At 39.5% G+C, this 24599-nt stretch overlaps 1 protein-coding gene across 1 annotated transcript in view; it reads right to left on the bottom strand.

The window, feature by feature from the left end:
- The window catches only part of VWF (von Willebrand factor), a 152665-nt gene that overhangs the window by 47940 nt on the left and 80126 nt on the right, over positions 1–24599 (bottom strand). Inside the window, exons 28-34 of the mRNA XM_009288502.2 lie at positions 21831–23170; positions 20995–21114; positions 18610–18753; positions 9373–9516; positions 8236–8400; positions 5846–5889; positions 1210–1387 (exon numbers count right to left, since the gene is read on the bottom strand). Of these exons, the coding sequence (XP_009286777.1) occupies positions 1210–1387; positions 5846–5889; positions 8236–8400; positions 9373–9516; positions 18610–18753; positions 20995–21114; positions 21831–23170 (2135 nt within the window). The remainder of the gene's footprint in view (positions 1–1209; positions 1388–5845; positions 5890–8235; positions 8401–9372; positions 9517–18609; positions 18754–20994; positions 21115–21830; positions 23171–24599) is intronic.

The following is a 24599-nucleotide window of genomic DNA, read 5'->3' as shown; positions in this document are numbered from 1 at the left end:
AGCCCTCTAAGCTTCATCAAAGCCAAAGAGATTCATCAAGCCAGAGATTTTCAAGCTCTGAACAGGATCTAAACACCGTTGAAAATAACACCTACAGGTCCCTGGTTTTGAGATTTCTGCAAATTTTAGCTGCCATAGCATGCATGATTGGGATCTAGAAATGCATTCTTTTGTATAGGTACAGCCTTTAAGAGTTACTGGAGCTGATCTTCTGAAAATGTAATTTAAAACAAACATCTTGACTAATTTTTGTGGAAATCAAGCATGTGACTACAGTGCGTTTGGCGCAGAGAGGAGGTGAAGCTGAGTCCCCAAATCCAGGCTGAGGTATACCAAAAGACCCAGTGGCTGAGCCTACCCCTCCATGAAGTGCTCTTCCCTGTAGTGGCTGTGGAGCAATGCTCCGTACCACGCTGCATGCAGCCAGGCATCCCTGCCTCCTTTATCCTGGACTGCCACCGTTTCACTGTTGTCAGAGCATCTGTCCAAGCACTGAGGCAATCTGGAGGCTCCAGTTGATTTTTTCACTTGAAATCATCATTCCCTTCTTATCTTCCTCCCTCAGGTCTTCCCTTCACATATGTGGGATTTTCCTAAAGAACCTCTCTTTTTAATAAATGGATCACCTGCCTCAAGGCTGAATCCCTCCACTCTGTAAATGCGAGTGGGTGCACTTAATTTCTGTTCCTGTCATCTCAGCCAAGGCATTAATCACACAGTGTTCACTGTTTCTGCTCAAATACTCAGTGTGAGGTTTTATGGAGGCAGGGAGCATTTTTTGTTGTTGTTTCTTTAATACATGTGCTTGATTGAGGTCAGGTCAAACTGTCAAGCCTAGAGGTGGACCAAGAATACATCACTTGCTTACAGCTTGCCGAGATAAATTTCTATTTTCTTCCATATATCCTCTTTCCCAGTTCACACAGCTTTGGAAATCAAGTGTGAAATTCTCTGATAAAACACTGTAGCTATGCTAATGTAAAAAATAATCTCGCAGTGGCCCTGAACTTGCAAATAGCATCACACGTTCCAGGCATCAGTGAGACTCTCACGCTCCTGTTTGTTTAACCAGTGTACAGCATTAATTCCTCCCACCTCAGTCATCTTTGATGTGTACAACAACTGAGTAGCTCCATTCAGCATCACACTTCTGATTAACGTTTCAAGTGATGGGGAGGGAGAGGCATACATGCAAAGATAGATACTCACACGGACACATCCATCGGCAGCCACAAGTTTCTTCAATCTTAACAGCAGGAAGATTGCTGTGACATACCGGTTTTGGCATCCTCTCACAGTTAATTTGGTGACTCTCCAGAACCGTGTAATCTCCTGGAAAGCATGTCACAGTGTGGCACTGGTCCGGTAATGTCCATTTGTCACCAGGCTAGATAGGGAGACATGGATATTTAACAATTGAAAAGAACATGGGCAAAGGGGAGGAAAATGCAAAACTTGGCTGCTGCCACGCTCCTAGAGCTAGCAAGTAAAGTGACACTGACAGCAGTGCTACTCAAATTAGCTTTGGATAATTAAATAATAGAATGCAGTGTATTAAGGACTTCACGAGGATGAGAAAGTTTAAATTAGCAACACTGTAAGAAATAGACTCTGAAATTCCAAGCAAAAGATAATAGCCTAGAATAGGAGATGTTTTGTTAGAGCAGAATGAAGTATTTGGTACTCCATCTATTGTTAGCTTAGCCATCCTACAGCACGCATGGATAGCACGGTCAATAAAGAATTCCCCTTAGCTTTTCTTTAAGTGTCAAAGCCTTTAGTTTTCATAAGACATAAAATTATTTTAGAAAGAGCTCTGAGCACAGATGGTCATGGCACAGCAGGAATTAACAATATTTGTTCCAAGCTGGATAGGCGTGGAATACTCTAGTTATTTTATCCACAACTCCAAAACTTTAAAACAGTTCCTCCCTTCCCAAAGGGAAATTGTTACTTTACCAGTCTAATGTTATTAGATATACATAGTGGTTTTGTAAAATTAAAAATAAAATGTAAAATATATTCTCATCTTCTAAAGGACAGTCTAAATTTTAAGGCATTACATACTACTAAATGACAGAGAAATAGATGTGGTCACAATCTGGAATATCTCAAGATTCATATCTGCAAAAAGCTGAGCTCTGTGGCCCAAATCCTGCAGAGCTCTAAAGTCCATAAATAGGCTCAACGAATTTCAAAACAGAGTGTTCATCCCCGAGGCCGGCATTCCCAAGAATATCCCCAAATATGGGAAACAGCCCTTTCCAGACCTATCTCTACAGAGGTGAGTCCAGAAGCAATAGTAACAAGTGAGATAGTGGTTCTATGAACTGGATAACATTTCTTGATATTCACAAACAGAAACATGGGGAAGAAAAGATGATTGCTATCAGGCAAGGTTATCTCCCATCCTGTCATTTTCAGCTTACCCATCATTCCCATGAAAAACAAGAGCAAAGTGGCAAAATATCTAGGTAACCACAGCATAATTCACAGACCGTTCTTGGCACTAGTGTGCTAACCAAGAATAGTGACGTGAAAGTATTGCTCTGTATCTCTGAGCTACGTGATACCGTCAAGTCTAAAAGAGAACTGCCAGATTTGCAGCCATAAAAATTTACATATTAAACACAAGTTAATTTACTGGACCTGCTTTGTATGTTTCAGGACTGTGAGAAGGGAACTTGTCCTGAAAGCAGCTTAATACTTTTCAGACTTGCAAGCCTAGAGGAAGCTGTGGAAAAGTAACGTGAGGAGCTTTAAGTATGGAAAAAATATTTAGATAGGAAGAAATGGAATGGTTTTTAATTATAGTTGTCTTGCCTACAACTCACTGAAAGTGGAGCACCTGGAAGGTGCACAGCTGTGCAAGTCTGGCAAAGGACCCTCTGGCTTCCATACATATTTAATTGTTTTTATTTCACTCCTTAACAGAACATCTATTGGAAAACATCTAAGAGCTGGACAAGAAAAGCAAAGCACAGCACATTAAAACAAAAATATCAGTTGAAGGATCCAAACAAAGCCAAGAATCCTGGTGCAGAGGAAAACACAGGGACTCTGAAGACAAAGAAAGCCTAAATCCCAATTGATATGAAATCGTAGGAGTAAGAATAGGACAGAAAGGAAAGCAAAAGCAGAGGTTTCTAAATTGTGAAGGATAAGTCTGCTGAAACCGATGAGCCTGCCAGCACACCAGAGGAAGCCTCAGACTTCCTCTCTGAGGGAGCTCTGAACCTACAGACCTGGACTTGCACACTCTTTCTCTTACTGTGCATCTGCAGGAGAGCGAGCCACGTACCTTGATCGGGTTCATCAGCTGGCACCTTTTAATTTAGTCAGGGTTTTGTTTGTTTGTTTGTTCTTCTCTGAACCAAGTGCTGAACAATACTAGAAAAGTCATGTTACGGAAACTGCTAGTTTAGGAGTGTGATTTTTACTGCCATACATAGACCAGAAGTGCAGAAGATCACTATACAGATCACTTCATCATGAAGTGCTACCATTATAAGACAAGTACCGACACTTCTATTGTCACCTTTATGCCTGTTTAAAAGCATCAAAACAAGACTACTGATGAGAATTAACTACATTAAAAAAACCTTAATCTATCATAATCATTCACATATTCTGTCAGCGGGCAAATTCAAATATTAAAACAGTGGTTCTTTACACAGTCTGTATTTAGCGCTATTTGAATTCCTTGCCACTGGATATGATGAGTACTAAAAACTTACATGAATTCATGGAATGACTGAACAAATGCATGGAGGAGAAAACTATTGAGCACTATCAAACACAAAAAGGTACCACTTGCAGCTCAGTGTGTCTCTAAGTCACAAATTGTTCAAGGCTAGGACAGTTCAGGGAAATTTCATCTATACTTACTTACATTCTTCCCTGATTTCTATTTTTGGCCACATAATACAGGGGGTTGGATGGATTTTTGGCCTGACCTAGCACATTTGATCTTCTGTCCTTCTGCTACTAACAGTGACCTTAGCCATGAATCTTCCTTCAACAGTCATTTCCAGGGTAGAGGTAATAACAAAAAAAATGTAATAAATCATATCACTCACGATAATGATAGGATTTAGGCTGAGATTTTTGATCCTGAGAACTCTGATTTCCTTGCAAACTGCAAGAGGTCAGTTCCCACAATCTCCAGGTGCATGAGAGACATCCCACTTGGGGAACTGAGCCTCCTGCAGTAATTCTCTGAGTAACACCTGAAATATTATGGATCCAATGTAGGAGCCTGTGTTTTCCGAATTAGGAAGGAGCTTTGATTCTTCATCCCTGTGGATTTGTGGACTATGCTGGAAGAGGGTAAGAGGCCAGTGATGGCACATTACTGCCCGTGAGGCAGAAGAGGAGTTCAGAGTGTGGGTGCTGAACACCAGAGGCAGAACACTTCCACGGTGCCTTGTAGGCACCACGGGATGCTCAACAGCCTGCTCCAAAAGGGAATGGCTACCATGTTGGCAGTGTCTTCTAAAACCCATTTTTTCTGGCTGACAGAAGAGAGAACACAAAATTCCCCTAAAGGCTACCATTTGAAAGCGTGGTTCATTTTTATATGGACTGGAGCCTGGCCTCTTTTCTTCCAAAAGCATTCTAGCCAGAACGGAAATTGTGCTTTAAGTTTATCACCAAAAAAATGAAACCTGACATGTCTGAAATTCAAGTTTAGGCTTCCCAGCACTTATCTACATGTACCTGTGTCTGCTTCTAGGAGCCCAGAGGCCTGTACACATGCAATTCAAATTAATAAACAACAGAATGTGATTATTTTTTGGTTTTAATTAAGAAAGTTTTTCAAGTTTAGTTTTTGGTTGTTGTTTTTTTCTTAATTAGGTTGTCAACCTCAAAGCCACCAGGTTATACTTAGTGTCTGATCTAGCTAAAGCCTTTCTGTGTTCTGACCAGCTGACCGAGGCCAACTGTGTAAGGCAGCTTTGATATAAGTATATTTCCTGTGTCTAGACAATTCATAAGCATTTCTTTATTAGCCACATCCTTCCTTACAGTCATGTCTTCACAAGGGAAAAATCAAAGGAATATTTTTAATGTACTGGAAATTCAAGATAAATCCTAGGGTAGAACTCATAACTGACCCTTACAAGAAAACGTATAACAAGTTTATGCTAATATTTTTAAATCATGAAGTATCATATACACTCAAAAACCTTGGCACTTCACCTGAGATGAAGGAACTGAACCATTTATAACATCTACATCATTCCTTTCTTAGAGCGGATCACTTTTGAGAGATCAGACAGGTTTACTAAAATTTCTGAGCATTTTCTCAGGATTAATAAAAGCTTTTCTGCAAATGAACACTAAAAACTTTGATTTCATTACTTAAGAGATGGTTTTCCCTGGAGAGATGACTATCACACAATAATTATCTTCCTATACAATTTTCAATGGGACAAGGCACTTCTATTTTTATGAGAAGGAGAGGGTCTGGATAATGACATTGCGTCCCCCGTACATGCAGCTTTATTTTGGCCATGTCTAGCTTTCCCAGAAGTTCTTTCACCAGGAGATGGAAATACTTTTTTCTTTGTCAGGGAAGACACACACTGCCATAAGTTTGGGCTCTGCACTGCCTTCAATAGCATTCAACACACTGCAAGATCAGGTGTCATTAGAGGAAGTCGCCTTTGCGTGCAAAGTTATCCCATCAGTTCAAAAGCCAGCATTTTCCTCCTCTGAAATAATTCTTAATACTAAATATTGTCCAACACTTTTTGTTTCAGATTATCTATGAAGTTATTCATGATCCTGCATGAACTTTGTAACTTGAAAGCCAGATGGATGACCCAGGCAATACACTCACTTTCATTTTGTTTCCATCCTCATCTAGACATTCTCTGACAGGGTCTGAAAGAGAAACAGACATCTTTTAGTCATCTCACTCCCTTATCTAGTCTTTCAAGCTGTGGTCACCAAAATACAGATTGCTTACTTAAAAGTGTGACTTAGGCTGTAAGAAGGTTTTTTTTTGTGTTAGAAAGTGAGAATCCCTACCTGAAGACTGCAGGCATTTGTCCAAAGTGTACAAGAGTACAAGAGTACAAGAGTCAAGTGTACAAGAGTCAAAGAATGCATAAACTTTGTTAGTGCTAGCATTACCTGACTTCTGCAATAACATTGGTCCCAAAATACCCTGTGAGCAATAGGTAGGCTGTAATTCTACAGCACGCCTTGTACTGACATACAGCTCTGCCCAGATGGTATTTAAAAGAAGATCGTGGCTTTAGCTCTGAGGCAGGGTCCAGCCTTACTTCTGAAACTTGCGATGAATTGAGCATATTTCTGGTAATTAGCAGGTAATGAGAATTTACAGACACATTTATTACATGCAGAAAGATAAATACAGTGAGTAACCCCAAGATAAGATTTGTGAGCAACTAGCATAAGCATGAAAATAGCTGCAATAAGAACACTCAAATTCAGTTTCATTACATTCAGGCATCACTGTGATGGGCAGTTTTTTATATAATCAGTTAGATGGTCACACGGCACCCATTGAATTGCAGTTTCTATGTTTATGTGCTCTCATAACATACCTAAAGATATATGGAAAGTAATTTCATATAAGTATTATGGTATGACAATGTGATAAGCACGTGTCTAGGAAATTAAAACACTGACTAACAAACTCTTTATATAATACTATACTGTGCTAGCACACATACGCTATATGCTCTGTCTTTTCCAGGACAAGTAATGTATTTTGAAAGCATTTAGGACATCTTTTAAACTTTTTTAATAGTATTATTTTTGGTACACTTCCATATATAAAGTAAGACTCCCTCCGTACAAGAAATCCAACTGTATGAGTCTGGAGGGGAAAATTATACTTTACAGATTGTAAGAAACTTAAATAAAACAAAACAAAACAAAAAAGAAGATAGTTTCCCATCCCATAGCAAAGGCTTTACCATCAGCAAAAGGAAGAGCTAAATTTTTCAGATTTAGGTGTCTACTATAAGATATCTATCATTCAAGTTTTTGAGCATACACTTTGTGCTGTTGGAAAAGCTGGATGTACGTTTCATAAAAATATAAAGCTTTCACCTCTAGTATAGATAGGTTATAGCACAGATTGCAATAAGAAAATAGTTACTGGTTTCAAATTCCTGCTCCCCATCCTATATCTTGGATCAATGTAATTTAGGGCAAGAAAATCACATATTTTACAGTGTGAGGAGAGGAAATGCATCTTTAAAAGCTTATTTTAAAAGAAAAGAAAGAAAATGGCAGCTGTTTAAATCTAGAAAATGGCAGCTGTTTGATGCTCTGGAGAGATTTTAAAATGCCAGAAGTGATCCCAGTGGAGACTGATCGGATATCTCTAAGCTGGACTGTGCACACTCTGCAACTTCCTCATTCTTAGCGGTACTTGGCTCTGCAAAAAAGTCCACTTATTTTAATGGAGACCTAACTAAGCCCTAGTAAAGCTGGTAAAAACCTGTGCAACGACTAATACGATGAGACAGTGGTTTGTGGAAAGGACACGTAGATGCTATTGTAATAGAAATAACAACAACAATATGAGTAATAAATATCTATATACACACAGACCAAGGAGGCAAAAGAAATAAAATACTGGCCAGAGTTAAAGCAAGTTTCCTTACATGGGGGGCATTGCTATCTACAAATAAATGAATGTTTGTTTAAAATATTTTACACTTTTTTTTCCCCAGTATTTGTTTTCCTGGAAAAGTTAATTCTTTCTTACTCTTTTTTTTTTCTTACACTTTGGCTGAATTCTTTGTAGACATACACATAACAATGCTTAGGTCTGTGCAGAAAAATATGTAATTTGAAATCTTTACTCACAACTAACTTGTAACATTTCTGAAGCATGCCCCCATTCATTCATGACAGCTTGAGCTTTCCTGGTGTCCTTCAGTTAATGACCAGCCCTGATTATTAATAAGATGATAGCTTGAAAGGTCAGGCCTAAGCAGTTTTAAAAATCTTGCTGAAAATTGGTTGATTAGAATAGCAGTTGGCTACACGCTGAAAGGGCTCAGATTTTGTTTTACACCTAAGTGATGGTGGTGGTCTAGGTTAGCATTTGTGATGATTGTCAGTCAGTGAAACACTAACAAAGGAACATTGGGCTGATTTCTGAAGTCAAGAAAAATCATTCTGGTTTTGGCATTTCAATTTTTGGGTTTTGCTTCAGTTATGAGGCTACAACTATATTGGACTTACCCATGCACACTTTTTTGATAAATTCACTATTCAATGTGATCATAGTGGATAAGTCTTCAAAATTCTGAAGCTTCATGATTCTGTTAGCAGCTGATGGCCCAGTCAAAGTCCTTAGTTGCTCTTCATCATATCTGTTCCCAACTCCAATTGGGAACAGGGATACCCCTAGGAAAAGAGAAGAAAAGGTTTTTAATGGGCAATGCACAGGAGAAGGACGTCTTTGCTGTTGTATTTTTTCATTTGCTTCTTAAAAAAAAAAAAAAAAAAACAACCTGGAAAAAGTTTTTTTCCAACAGTAAATTTTCATGTATTACTTGCATCACTCCTTCCACATAGGCTAAAGGCAATTAAGGGCAGAAGTGGTGATGCGCTAATTACAGTGTTAGCCAAGATGAGCTCTATTAGTCCCAAGCATAATAAGATCATGCATGGTCAACAACATGCAGGTGCAGACTTAATGACATCTTCACTTTTTTTCAAATGTAAAAAAATCTCAGTATGTTGTTTTCTTTCCTCAGTTACATGGCTATTGGATTATTTTCAAGCCATTTAATTAAAAAATAATAGTTGTTATTTAGCCCACACCTTATTCAATAGCTCCCAAAGCAATCTACAAAGCAAGTCACTGTTCCTTGGTTGAACACCTGAGGAAGCTGAGGTACAGAGACTACAACCAGAAAACTTGAAAAAACATCGTGCAGCACACATTGATACCAAAAGCATATTCCTGTATAGGTCAGTGCAAAATCTGATCAAATCCTCTCTCTATTTATTATTATTACAGTGAACCTTTCAAGATTCACTGTACTGCAACAGTATTGAATTTATAGTATTAGATCATATTTCTGTCATCCCTGTCTATCCATAGGACCTTGGAAAATCAAATGCCACTAATTTGTGAAGCCTATGGAAGCTGTTCAGCTTAAATTGCAGATTGGTCCTGAATTTACCAGTAATTCAAAGGCATCTTCGTCAGGCATGTTTTGTTCAGGCCTGTTTCTTACCAGAACATTACACACAGTAAGTCCTGAACTTATATGAACATGCCAGTGCCTTAATTTTTCATCCTTTGTTCTAGTGCATTACTTAAAAAGCAACAACTCTGCCTAAAAATAGTGACAGTGAAATGAGATTTACTGTTCATTCTTGCAGAAAGTGCAGCAGCCTCCACAGTGTCTTCTGATCTCCCCGACACGATGACTATCGCGACCTTTGATGCGCTGGGCCTCCCTCCGTGGGATTCCGACATTGCATTCTGAACTACAAAATCAATGGCTTTTCCTAAGAAGAAATGAAGAGATAAATGAGAGATATGATAGAAAACTCATATGAGGCTATAAACTAAATCTTACTTTGTATTAGTAGGTCATGCAGTACAGGAAAATACTTATTCTTAAAGGACTTTTGATGTCTGCTTTATTTTTGCTACATGAAAGATCTCAGCTATTAAGAACCTACCAGTACTATTAATACGTCCCAACACAGGAGAACCATCCTTAGCTCCCCAATCTCTGAAGTAATGTGAATTTTACTACCTTTCCTTAGCCACAAGGATAAACTTTCGTAGTTACTCCTCACTTTAGTAGTTACCTTTTCCAGAAGTATTACCATTGCGTTACACAAAAGGAAAGAAGATATTGTAGAACAGGTACCTATTTCCCAATTGCAGAACAACAGTGACATCCAGTGGCTATCTGATCTACAACTTCACACCATCCTGAACTGTACACACAAGTTGCTCAGCTCCCAGAAAAGATCTAGTCCTTCCCTAATTTGGTCAACTTTTTCTACAGGCGTGAAAAGCATATCTTGCCTCCCTACCACCAGCAAACTCTCTGAAATCTAGACTCAGACTAACCCATAATATAACTGGGCGATCCATATAAAAAAAAAAAACCAAAACAACAAACAAAACCCACCAAACCCCACAAAATACACAAAGAAATTCTACCTTAGCTACCAAATCACAGAACTGGCTTAAATGGGTAGCTGCTGCCTTTTCATTTAACATCTGTGAACATTCAGGCAAATTTTTGTTCAAAATCATGACCTCAGCAAGAGAGTACTTTGCTACCACTTGTATTTAGATATGTATTTGCACAAATATTTATACGGGGAATGATGATATGCAGCTTTCTTAAAAGCTCCTTTGGGATTGGAAGTTATCAGGTCAGGAAGTAGAAATGATACCGTGTGACTGATGTGACATTCAGGGCAAGCAGCAACAGTGAATAATAAATACCTGAAAGACTAGTTCCTCTGAGTAATCTGCAAGAACTGTGGAGCAGAAATATGTTTGCCTGAGGAATTCACTGAACAATTTTAAATAACAAACACATTTGTAAAATACTGGAAGTCAGATCATAAATAATTCACCAGCACACCGCCAGAATACCTTAGCACACCTGAACACTTTGCACTTCATGTCTTCTTTCATCATGTCACCCACCCCTTTTCATTGGCAGAAGCAAAGATCCTTTTCCCAAGCTGCTGCAAGGATGGACAACCTCTAGGAAGCTCATGCAGCACATTGACTATTGATAACGTGTCAACAGCAACTGGATATTCTACAAGGCTTTAATTAGGCCTTCAGGAAGAATTTATCCTCTGGAGGAATCTATCCTAGAATAGATATTTGGAAAAAGCCCAAATATCTCCTTTTCCACAGTACTGCTTTGGAGGTGATGTTCCCTTCTCAAATACCATTGCTTTCCCCATCCTTTCCTGTTTTCTCAAACACCTTATAGTCCCTGACGGGCAGCCTCGCATCCCTTTCCCACCTTATCCAGCCACCTCTTCTTCCCCCTTAGCCCATCATCACTATTTCCTCCCCAGAGCCTTAGCCTCATCTTCACGTGTCATCTCTCCACACAGATGCCCACAACTAAAGAGAAGAGCTGGGACCCCACCAGGAACCGTTGCCAGGCCCTGTCAGACCTACCGCAGGAATAGGATCCACATCAGCTTCTCCTCCTATAAGCTTCCATCTATCATGTGCTGTTACCTCCACTACTAGTCTCCTGTCTATAGAGGGTCACATATTTTTCCAAGCAGTAATTTTCAAATAGAAAGATGCATGTTTGTTTAAAACAAAATGCTTTTTGGAAACATCAGTTAGGATCAGAAGGAAAAAAAAAAGAGAAAAATCAACAGAAAGCTTTCAACAGTATTTAAGAACAAGATGGGATGTTTGTCATTTGTTTCTTGCTATGTAATGATTATCTTTTATTTAGTTCTTCCAACTGTGTAGATTCATTCTGTTCTCATCATTTGATTTTCATTTCCACTTTAATTCTGAATTATATTTTATATACAAAATGAAAACACTTTAGAGTTTCTGTTCAACGAAAACCTCAAAAATTTGAACGTTTTTCTACTTGCAACAAAATATATTTTAAACCATCATTATTAGTTGGATGATGGCAATTCTGTTTCACGAGCTACTATTCCTGACCAGAAAAATTAACTAACCTCAGGTATTAACTCATGTCCTATACAGCTGTCTCACAATCATTGCGACAAATGGTTTTGTTTTCCAGTAGTTACTCTATCTGTACATCCATCTGTAGAGGTAGATGTTAGATGCAGAATGGCATGTTAGCTATAAATAACTAAGGGATAAAACAAAATACAGAAAATTAATATGACTATATTGCAGTCCCTGAGATTGCTCCAGGATGGTCACTGTGCCAGAAAATTAACTCATTTCCCTTTTGTCCTATAAATAATTACTAAAAAAGTATTTCAGGTTTTAACTTTCAAATATGTTAGGTTAAACTTTTGCACAGTAAGAATCACAAACGATTTTTCATTCATTTGTGAAAAGTACTTGGAATTTCTGTGTTTGTTTTTCTTTAATGACCCTTTGACTTTTGTGTGGTTGGTGTGGTCACCAGCTGCTCCAGCTCCATTTTTCTTTCTCCCATTAATTCTGAAAAATTTCAGAAACTTCCATACGTATATGTAAACTTGAAAATCCATTATTTTTATAATTTCTAATAAAGAAATCAAGTTCCATTGTAATAGAACCAGGGACTATTTCAAAGTCCGCAAAAAACAATTACTCAATTTAATGCATGGAAAATTTGTTTTAGTGTACTAAAAACTCTTTGGATTTCTCCCCTTATTTTGAAGCCAGCTCTAGAGAAAAGAGCCAGGTGTCTGAAGACATGATCAAATGAACACTTTCATCCTGCTAGAGGGATTCAGAAAGTCACCATCCCAAGCTGGAAGCTGTCACTTCTCAGCTGTTTGTCTCTACATCTCGCCAGGGAGGGTAATAACAAACTCTTCAGAGGCCATAATAAAAAATATTGACTGCTAATAAACCAACCAAGTGAACATTTTCTTACTACTACACTGCAACATAACAGTAATCTGCCATTTTCCGTACCAATAAAGGAAATTTAAAATGTTTACACTGAAATAAATATCACCAAGCACAAGGCTACATTAAGACCAAAAGAAGAGTGCGCAGCGTTGTGGACGTAATGAAACCAGCTTTAAAATGGCCAGGTCTGAGCCACACCGGTTTCAGCCGTTATGAGACCACCTTGGGTCTTGTACACCCCTTCAGTGGCTGACATCTGGGCCACTGCTGCTGCTGGCACCACTACAGCTTGCTCTGACATATCTACATACATTGCAAATGCATCTCTGGCTGCGTTAGTGCCGTAGCAAGCTGCTGGCAGAAGGAAAGGTCCGCTCCTCCAGGTGCACCAGCTGGGCATGCCCTCCCAGTCCCCTGCAGTCAGCACTGCTGTCCACCTGGCCACACAGCTAGCTGCCTCGGGAAACTCACCATGTCTGAAAAATAACCGTTCTAAAAAAAAAAAAAAAAAAAAAAAAAAAAAAAGGCATCATTTTCAGCCATTCTGGCCCTTCCCTCAGCTCGCTGAAGGCCCAAGGCACATCCCTTCCCGCAGAAGGAAGGCGGTGCAAGTGTGCAGCAGTGAGCTGTCAGGGGGCCGGGGACAGGCCCTTCCGCAGCAGCTAGCTCTTTAATCTGTTTTGCTGTATGGAACCACACCATCAGCTATTCATTTCAGTGATGGACCCTAGAGAAAATCCAAATGCTAATAGAAAATACCCTAAATCCTGCTCCATAAAACAACAAAACAATTTTTTTTCTTTAAAGAAAATCTGACAGTGGCCAAAACGTCATTTGCTAGCATTGACAAGGGGTCTCATATAAGCCCCAGTGAAGTGAATGGGAGGTTTGCTATGGGCTTTAAGGGTTACACGTTTTGAAGCATTTTCTCTGTGCGTGCATGTGACCCTAAGTCTGGACTAGCAGCCAAGATGTTCCCACATACTGAACACAGGAGTAAATTATGTTAGTCTCATGTATTATTGTTACAAATGGTTTCTGTTTCTCACATATACAATGTGCTATCGAAAAAAAAAGGCAACAAATGGGCTTTGGAAGCAGAATAACTTCTATACTCACATATCTTTTAGGCATTAGACATACAACCCGTGAGAAATCAAGATGGAAGCCTCAAAACCAAAAGCCTTCATCGCATACAGGAGAATAACAGAGCTGAGAGCAGCATGACACACAATAAAGCTGTTCCCAAAGGCAGTGGACGTGATGGGGAATGCATGTCTGGTCATCTGTCCCTGACCTCCTGCCCCCTCTTCTGCTATGGGCTCCTAACACATCACACTTATGCTGGTCCTGACAGGCATAATGGCCACAATTAATTTCACACGTGCGCACACACACCCTTCCCAAATTTGACCACACACACCCTTCCCAAATTTGACCATCTAAACATTTATCTGGTTAACAGAACAAAAAGACCTAGCTTGCAGGAGCACTGAGCCCCCAGCAGCCTTTCAGCTCAGTCAGTAGGATGTGATTGTTAGTCATTGGGCATGTCCATGGAAAAAATATAAATAAATAAAAAGAAAAAACGAAAAAACATTGATCTATAGGGGCCACTTTAGAAAGGGCAAGTTGGTCATTCCAAAGGCTGCCACCACAGCACAGCACCTTCTCCCCATCTTTCAGTGCTGATACACTCCTGACTACACTGTGGAATATAAAACAGAAGTCATGTATGGAATAATTATTAAAGCAAAAGGAACAGAAGAGATCCTACAAAGATGAGGAAAAAAATTGAGAAGGGATGGCATCACTGCGCAGTCTTCTCCTCTCAGCTAAGACTATGAACATTTGATGCCGAACTTGTGACAGTCAGAAAAGGCTTTATAAGAACTTTTTTCTGGTTGCCTTTAACATGACTATCCAATAAAGGCTAATTATCTGGATTTTTTTTTTTTTAATATTATCTGACGCACTTTCAAGCCAGACTGATATTCGGAAGAAATAATTCAGAATGGTTCACATAGAGGTTCCTGTGAGGACTGAAAGCTGATTAAATGGACATAAACAAGCTTTAAGGACTAAAGACAATCTGCTGAGTAGGGTTGGAGGTGTTTACTGGGAATCTACAGGGTATTACACTAGATTCTGCCTTATTAATAATTTCATTAATGATTTGGATAAATGAGGAAAAATGTGTAAAAAGGCATGTTAATCTGAATCACAGATAGTAGATTGGGAGCAATTATGAACATCATGGAATGAACTGAAAGAGTATAAGGTGCCCTAGAAATGTTTGAAATACATCCAGAAAATAAAAAACAAGATTCATCCCAGAATAAGCCAATCTGGAGGAAAATAAACCAACACACAGACATTTAATGGCTTAATGGGTGCCTCAGGGAAAGCAGAAACTGCTTAAAAGCAACCTTTGCAATTATTTTCTTTAATTTTGTCTGAAAAGAGGAATAAAATGTAAACCCCCCGTGGGGGTCTGTGGAGTTGTGACAGATGGGGGATTCCAGCTAGGCGGAGGTTCCTGCCGGGAACTTGTGAATCTGTGCCTTAAGTGGCCTCAGTGGTTTCACTAACACTTCTGCAACACCTCGACCAAAAAAGAAAAACTAGTACAAAAGGTCTTAATCACTCACAAGTACAGAAAGCTTCCTGGGAAAGAAGCAAAAAAGAAATGGTTCCTCAGCACTTGAAGAGGTAGAGAAGAAGCCACGGGCTAGAAAGCCTGTGGATGGTCCAGACTGCATCTATTTAACCAAGGACTTGTGTAATCGGGAACAACCCTGCATGACGATAATCGTGAAGCTGGTATTTATATCTTAATTTAGGATCTTGACTAGACATTGAATTGCGCTTCTTTTTAACTGAAACTAGCAGATTAGTTTAATTTTGAAACAAAATAGCTATGGCAAACTAATCCCACAGATCGATGCTTTAAATAGTCAATTCTTAGGACATTGATACTCTGGCATTAAGCGTGCCAATTAACAGAATGTCTGGACTCTTCATGAACAGCACAGATTCATTAGTCCAACAGCCCACCAGCACTGAAGGGAGGAGGCTACAAAGCCCCAAAACCTCTCCTCTGCTTTCCTAGCTCTGCAGGTCAGAAATCCTGCATTTCTCTTACCACCAAGGGGTTTTGATGACCCCGGGGCTCCACCAAGACCACATTCAACTCACAAACCTTGTAAGAAATGAACTAAAAAAACAAGCAAGCAAACAGAAAAACCTACCAGGACAGTGAATTAAAACAGCTCAGGGAAGAGACTAGCAGGCACCCAAAGCTGCCTTAAGAAAGGAGCTGACACCACCAATTCAGAAACGCTAGTGGGGGAGCAAGCGAGGAAGACCTTTGTCTTTCAGTGGATGGGAACCCTTAGATCAGGGCAGCTGCTGGCAAAACCACAGCCTTGGATGGGTGATGGGGGGCCAGATTTTGAAAATTCTGCATAGACCGCATCACTCAGGGCAGAGATCTGAATAAAGAAAAGTGCTATAGTGGGCCTTTGCTTCCTAAACCACAGGGGGGGTAGAAAGGAAACATTTATACCTTCTTAATCATGATAGGCAAAGCTGAATGCTGCTATTTAAATATGTTAATAACTACAGAAAGTTTCAGTAAAAATATTTAAGATTTTTTCCCTAAAGGGGGAGGGGGGAAGGGACACACATTTCTTTCCCTAACAATGCTTTTAATACAGTTGAGCCATATAGATCATACTTCCTCCAGATTTTGAGTCTGAGGCAGGCAGTAGGCATGGAAAACATCAGCTTAAATGAGCTACTTTTAGGAAAGGTATAAGCAAGCAAAATCATGGTTTTATAAAGTGTTAAGCAGTATTTACTGTAGGAACTGATCACTCTGCTCCCTACAACAGTCCTAAATACTCATGAATGCTGAACAGAGGCATGTTTATGTGACTCTCAGTTCTCTTGCATAGATGACTTTTATAGCTGAATGAAGGCTTATACAGTTAGCTCTTGCTTAGTTAGTTTTCTTTTTTCAGTTATTTCTTAGGTGAGGTTACACAATTTCATTATGTCTGAATATCCCCAGAGCTTCTTCTCAGTAGGTTACTTGAGCCAAAATTTGCATGATGTTATCTTATTGTATAAGCATGGGAAAGCTTTGTGGTATAGGCTGCTCTTTTTTGTCCTGCCTATGCCCTCAAATTTTCTATAGTTTTTCATTATTTCTTACTAATAAAATGTATCTCTCTCCTGGAGTTTCTTTATCATTAAATGAAACAGAAAAAGGAAAGCTTTACGCAGTAAGACTTTTGCAGTGATGGCAACAGAGCCTACGGTTGCTCTCTGCATGTATAGCTTTTTTGATGGAAATAGGATGATTTGGATCAGCAAAGATTGAATGAGGATTAAACAGGATCATGTTTCTACCACAGGGAAGCCAGCACAAATGAAGAGAAAAAGTGCTGGTCTGACGGTAATGATATTTTTGATAGGTAAATCCTGATCAAGCCCTCCATAGGCTAGAAAGGATTTCCAAAGCTACCTAGGGAACTGCAGCATCCAGACTGAGCCATCTACACTTTTTAAGCAGCCTCTGCATTTCCAGAGGCCCGAGCACAGACAGAATGACATGAATGACCATGCATTTCCCATGGATGCTGAGTCTCCTACACAGTCAGACGAATTCACACACATTACAAGGTGCAGGACAGGACCACAGTGACTTATTTTCATTACTTCATTTGGGAGGAACTACTTCTACTCTATTCCATTTTGGTTCATTATACCACATCCCTCATCGTGGTCTCTGAGCATTTTCCAATGAGACATAAACAAATCACTAACGAGTATGTCATGTGGCTGCCTCTCCCCTTTCATTTCCCAAAGGCCATGTTTTCTCTGTTTATCCTGCAGTTCAGTGTGGCTTACTACACACATTACATGGAAGGCTTCATGAAACTTATCTATTTGTATGTAACAATTTATCCCACAACGAGCCTATAGAAGTCTCATCAGCCATCTGGTATTTTTATTTCTCCAGGCTGAGAAAGCAATCATGGCTAATCCTCCTGCGAACTATGGAAGTCAAGTTTTATTTCTCACTTTTCTGTACCAATAATTCTTTACAGTCTGAAGTAGGCCAAAGACCCTAAAAATCTGTGTACTCCTCAACTCTTATAGGACCGTAATGCTAGGCGGCTGCCAGAGCAAATGTGGTTCCAGTCCAGAAGAACAAAATTCTCAGGGTATCTGGTGAAAGATCAGATATGCTGTAGGAGAATCATTTTTTGCTGAACCCTACAACTGATACATGTGTGTGTACTGAATTTCCACAGATGTAGTGGGAAATCTGTGTTATGTTTTAGCACATGAAAACTGAAGTGGACATGTTTTTCAGGAAGCAGTTGTCTGGAGCAGAAGATGATGTTTCACAAGTAACTCTTCAGCTAAGGTGTCGCCTTAGGCGATCATTGCTCCCTGGCACCATCCACAGCCTTGTGCCAGCCCAGGTCCTTGTAGGACCAGCATGGCAACTTGGATGAGGGAACTGAACCACCCAGAATATAACTACTGTTTTTTTCCAACCAGATCGGTTACACTGGCTCAGCACAGAGTAACAAACATCCAGCAAGGGCAGCTATTGAAGTCAGCATAAGCAGTTCTGCTGCTAAATGTCTAATCAACTAATTGGTGCTGAAAGGTTAATGATCGAAGTCTTCACTTCTTAATTAGGTTTTGCTTGCTTGAAAGATCATGAACACAAATTCTGAGAATTACTTCAAGGCTAAAAAGAAACTGGTCATCTTCTTTCCAAAATACATTAAGACAAACCCTAATTCGAGTAACCTATGGATACATTTTAATAGAGAAAATTGAACCTTTACCAGGGAATGTACATATAGTAAAGACATGAGTGAATTAAAAAACCTGACAGTCCTACTGCAGAACACTACCACAATAGCACTGACATGAATTGGTGATTGGGGCCAGGCTATATTTAGAATTTCTGGGTTTTTTCCTCTTGTTTAAACATCAACATCCACATAATCACTCACCTAGTCTGGTAGGACCTTGCTCCCTTTGTTGAATTGAGTGCACCATCTCTACAAGCTTTTCAGTCTCTTGAGGCATGTTCCATGAAATTTCTAGATTATTTTCCCTGGCATACTGGAGAACTGACACATGAATTGAAGTATTGCCTGAAGGAGAAAGCAGAAAATAAATATTTTAAGCAGTGCATATGAATGTCTTAAAATAAATCTAAAGGATACATTATGGTTGTGTTTTACATTAAGCACAACTAGACAGCAATTTTCCATCAGAGTGTGAAAGCTGCATTTTCAATCAGAAGATCAAACCCGAACTATTACCAGGGGAAAAAATATTCAAGTATTGCTGGAAACAGTTGCTTTTCTGTCAGAAATCAGCAAGCAGTATTTTACCTCAGATCAGTTTGACCGCGATTGGAGAATTTCAGTTTACTGATCTCCAAATGTTATCGCTTTTCCATTTTAAAATTGTTTAAACATCACTTTTTTTTATGTGCACATAGTTTTGCAAAGGCAGTAGTTTGCTGCCCCATTTGCCTGATCGGCCAGGCTCTCCCGGATGACTACATTTCATGCAAATTTCCCTCTGTCGTGCAATACTTGAGTGGCATGCATCAGGCTGCAGCATGGGACATAGTACACATGGGGAGCATGGCCTGCAAAGGGGAATGAAGAGAAATTCCAAGTTTTGCTATTCTCTGATATCCTAGTTCTCTAATATATTATGTAAGAAGTATGAGTAAAACTATTAACAGAGGGTTGATATAAAAAGTTAATAAATATCAGACTTGCAGAATTGAACTGGGCAATACATTGTTTATAATGATTGGCTGTACCTCTCCATGGTTTCAGAAAGACTTCTACTGTATACTGAAGATACTTAACGTATATAGCATACTATTCTTTACCAATGCTTTGTAAAATATTTATGAATTAAGTTAATAATAATTGTAATTTCATGTACCCAAATGTTGCAGCCCTATATTGATCTGAATATTGTCTACTCACTACGCTTTACAATTTGTCCACAGTCTACTTAAGGATTTTAAAATCAAGGCCGTAGTGAGGAGTCATTTCATAGCTACGTTATTATTGTCCTGTTGTTAATGATGTAACATTTGCTATTACAGGCTTCAAAGATAAGGAAAACGGCTAGGCTAAAAGAAATCCTCTGTTTTATTTAGTTTGTGTTTATTTCACTTGGCTCACTTCTCTATAACTTGCATGTACACAATTTTCAGAAACAGAGTGCCTTCCATGTACAATCTCTAAAAAAAAAAAATCTAAGTTATTCTAGACATACAGAAATGCTATACTTTTCCTCTATGAGCTCTCTAATTAGCGCAAGTGCTGGTAATCACCTCTTTTGGAAGCACAGGTATAATACAAACATGACAATGCCCAGTGGCAAAACACCAGCAGCAACAGCAGTTGCTCTGTGGAAATGGTTGAATGCTGAATTGAAAAGTACAATTCTGATCAAAAATCCAGGCTTGTTAAAACAAGTGCTACTGGGAAAATGCAGGATCCTGTGCAGCCCCTGCCACGTGGATGGACTTGGTGCAAGGGCACACAATGTCCTGATTTACTACATGTGTCACATGGTCCCTCCATGTATGTGCAGGGTATATGGCATTCCACCAGGGCAGCTGCACTGATATCAGCTGTGCTGCATGACCTCACTAGAGGTGTACGTCCCATCAGTACATACTCTGCAAGCTCAGTGAGTCTAGCACTCCCAAAAAGTGTCTATCATCCAACATGGGTCAGGAAATAAGTCAGTTCTAGCACCCTAAGTTAGCCAAAAAAACTGGTCAGAGCCAGAAATGCCTATTCCAAAGACCAAAACCTTGCAGTCATACCAAACCTGAACCAAAAATCCTCTGAATTATCCATTCTTACTTGAACCAGAACTGAACTTGAACTATTATTTTCACGTCTGTTGAACCTAACCCAGAACTGAACCAAAACCAAACACGTATTTTTGCTTTTCTGCCACAGAATAACAGTTCAGCTAAATCTCCATCCTGTGACAGGGACCGCTTTGCCTGTTTGGCACACACACTTATGCCCAGTACAGTATAAAGGGAAGTGCTCATCAGAGCTGCTGTCCTGGGTATTCCTCATCACACGGTTCCCTGAATTGGATGTCACACCTTTATTCACCTGAACCAGAACAGCTTGTTTTGGGAGGAAACTGAACCACACCTGAACCAAAAGCTTTACTAGCTTGATTTCCCCAATATAAACTTAAAAATTTTTTGAGGGATTGGAATGGGTCATTTAAAAAAATAAAAATTAAAAAACCCTATACTGAGAAGTTGTTTTGTCCTGTATAGCAAAAAAATACAAAGAGTCTTTATGTGTTTGAATTCAAAGGCATATACATACTGATCTCAACATTTTCAATAAATGCCCGTACAAAGTTTTTCATTTCCTCAAACTCTGATGCTCCAATATTGGAACTTCCATCCAGAAGAAACATGACATCCATTGGTTTGTTGCACAACTCTGAGGGGGAAGGGGAAGAAAAAAATAAAGAAAAAAAAAAGGTTATTTATACATAATACCCAGAAGTAGCATCTGCTAACCATTGGTAGGAGCAGAAAGGGTAGATACACCTGCATTTGGGGAAAACAAAGCAGGATAATGACCAGTTGAAACAATAAGTGATGACCCTTTAATGAAAGCCTTGAGATTTATATTCAGTGGGGTAACAAGGGTATTTCAATTCCTGCTTTTCTGCTAATGCTATTTTACTCTTAGGGGACTAAAACACCACCAAACAAAAAACCAAACCAAAACCAAAACAAAGCAACAACAGCAACAAAACCCCAACAACAAACAAACAAAACAAAACAAATACTCCCCAAAAAAACCAAACAAAAAAACCCAACACAAAACCAATGAAGCTTCTTCAGGAAAGAGGAAGTGTAATTTAAACTTGCTTGAGGTAGGCAGATGAGAATAACTTTTTGCTTCTGTCACACTCCATCCTATCTGAGAGCTACTGTACTTTACTGACAAATGGAGCCAAGGACTTCTGAGCCTACTGAAGGTTGGCTGCAGGGCTGTGCTTGGTACTGCTGAACTGGGGCAGCATCCTCAGATGCCAGATACCAAATGAGATACGGGAACCCTCTTCAAATTTCAGTGATGTGAGGGTGAAATGGATGACACAGGAGAGAGGAAAGAGGAAATTACACAGAAAATACGTCCAACTTTACCTGGAATTTCTGTCCAAAGTTTACGAGAACAGCATGACTGCAGCACTAATTCAGGTGCTTCTTCAATAAGTGTGCTATAACTATGCAAGATTATTGGGTTATAAGGCTGACTGATCTTTCTGAGCTCTTGGATATTTGCATTGGGGGTTATGCCTATGGGAATAACATTTATGCTCCTGGGAGGTCGTGTGATAACGTCAGTGGAAGGGCTAGATGACACCATATATACCAAGTGAGGAACATCTTGCCTGCCCCCATTCACTGGTGTAAATGTGTGTTTGGAAATATAATCGAGGGCATTCCCAGTGTTGGTAGCCTTCCCTCCTTGGTAGGGTATGCTCCTCACCTTCTCAATAATACTTTCCTTTGACTGTATTTCCCTAAAGGAATACTCCAGAGTGACAGTCTCTGAATACTGCATGACTGTAACATGAATATCTTCCTGTCCTACATTCATTTCTGTGATCACCCTCTCAAGGAACTTCTTGACGATATTGAAATTTTCCTCCCCAACATTGTCAGATCCTTCCACAATAAAAGCAATGTCCAGCCTTCTGCGTGTGGGTTTTTCTGAAAAGGGTGGTGGTGCTGTGAGACCCCAAGATGGAAATAAGACACTGGATATTGTTGGAGTGGACGTAGCTTGTAACAGAGAAGTTTCTTCAGGTCCAAGATCACATAGATGGTCAATGAGGAGATCCCTATTATCCATTAGCTCTAACACGTTGTTCATTAGGAAGGCTCTATTATCTGGTGACTGCTTTTCAATGAACCTTATTTGCTCCACATTAACATACGGTCCAATCCCCACAGGTATTACTGTGATTTTTTTATTCTTCAAAGCTGTGAGGATGCTGCGGAGTTTTCCTGGAGACTTGCTTGCTATAAATAGCACCGCAATTCTGGCAGCATTGGTCCTTTCTGCTTTTCCAAAAACGTGAAACACACTGTATTTAAGGACTTCAGTGGCAGACGCTACTTCATCACCTGTGTATTTTATGCTTTGGACAATTTTTCTCATCTGGGACTGTGTTTTGATATCTTTAAGGCCAAGATAGATTGTGGGGCCAGCCCTATACACCAGAATTGACACTCGGATTTTCTTTTGGGAGATGTGGAGTTTCTTCATCATGCCAGTTATGAAAGTCTTCAGCTGTTCGAAGTCCTCCTCTGACAGTTTATTGGAGCCATCCATTAGGAAGGCCAAGTCCATCATCTTGCTGCATGAGTATTCACTAGGTGGTAGTTCAATGTCCTCCTCTGGAGCAGGTGTTGTCAGCGTTAGGGTGTCCTCCACTGGTTCACAGGCTACACAGGTTAAGTTCTTCCCTTCACACAGACTACAAAAATCACCAAATTTAACTGTAAAATATCAACGCTTATAACAACACATCACCTGCATCCAATAAAAGACTGTCCATACAGAAATAGTTAAATATCTCAAAAACACAACACAAACAAAACATGATGTGGGTGATTTTTTTCACCACCCCATTTCCCCACAACTCCCCACAAGGTATTGTACAGCTAAATCCCATATGTTCATGCATGTTTGTTTAGATCCAGGAAACGTATGACAAACTACAATGTATTTGTGAGGGGAAACTCTCCTTATAACAGCCTTTGGCAGAATGTGTAAAATCTGTGCCTGGAAACTGTCTAGAAACCCACTGCACTTGAGCAATACAGGTACCTACAAGCCATTGATGGACTGAACTGGCAGATCTGGTTTGCTTCACAAGGAAGAAAAACATGAGGCAAACTGGAGGCAGCTAACACAAAGTAGAGTAGGAAAGATGCTTTTAGCTCTGATATGACCTAGCAGACTCTGCGAGGAGGCTAGGTTTACCTCGGTTTTAACCTTAGTGAAAATAACAAACAGCCTTTTTTCTACCTCTGAAGTGCATTACTTTCCTTTTCTTTTTCCTGACTTCATTTTGTTTGGAATACAGCTTTGGCACATGTTCGTCCTCCATTTTTTTTTTTATGTCTCCTTTGTTATCTTCCCCTTATTTACCGTGTTCTCTGTTTCAGTCCCTTTTCTCATATCAAATGATGTATTTCATCTATAGCTGTTATCTCCTTTTAGCCCTATTTGTCTTCCCCCAACATTTCCACTCACCTCCATCAGTACATTTTTCTCTTCCCCTTTCCATCTCAGCTCCCATTTTTCTTTTTCCCCCATCTCTGTCTTTTCCGCTATTCATCCTTCTGTACCGCCATGAGATTTTTCACCTCTCTCACCCTCCACCTTTTACGAACTTGTTTATAATTCATCTCCTTCTATCTTTAGCAAGGCTTTAACACTTCTGCCCTTTCAATTCCTGGTTGCATGATTCTCCTTCACTTATCAGAGCAGAGAACATGACTGTACTCACGCACAGGGTGGTACAGACTCAGCCAATATGTTTTCCTTGTCTTACTGGACAGTCCAAGAAACAGAATAGAAAAAGTTTATGAAAGAGCAAGGACCAAAAAATGCTTGTTTTCACTGCCAGAGAAAACCCAGAATGTACAAGCTAAACAACTTAATACTGGAAGAAGGTGCCATTTTCTGGTAAAAGACTTCACTTTACACATAGCACCTTTGTTTAAGTTCTCTTAGTTTAAGCACTGTGTTCTTTTCAAGCTGCTTTTAGTGTCTTCCTAATTGAAGAATGCACAGCTACTTTTGACATTAATGTATAGCAACACAGGATTTATTATTTTAATCCTAATATGAGCAAGCCTCTTCTAGTTTCCAATTTCCTTTGGATACTTGCTATAAAA

The sequence above is a fragment of the Aptenodytes forsteri genome, unplaced genomic scaffold (genome assembly GCF_000699145.1).
Source record: "Aptenodytes forsteri isolate BGI_AS27 unplaced genomic scaffold, ASM69914v1 Scaffold73, whole genome shotgun sequence".
NCBI lineage: Eukaryota > Metazoa > Chordata > Aves > Sphenisciformes > Spheniscidae > Aptenodytes > Aptenodytes forsteri.
Note: the sequence above shows the minus strand (reverse complement) of the source record. Positions and strands in the feature narration are given on the sequence as shown.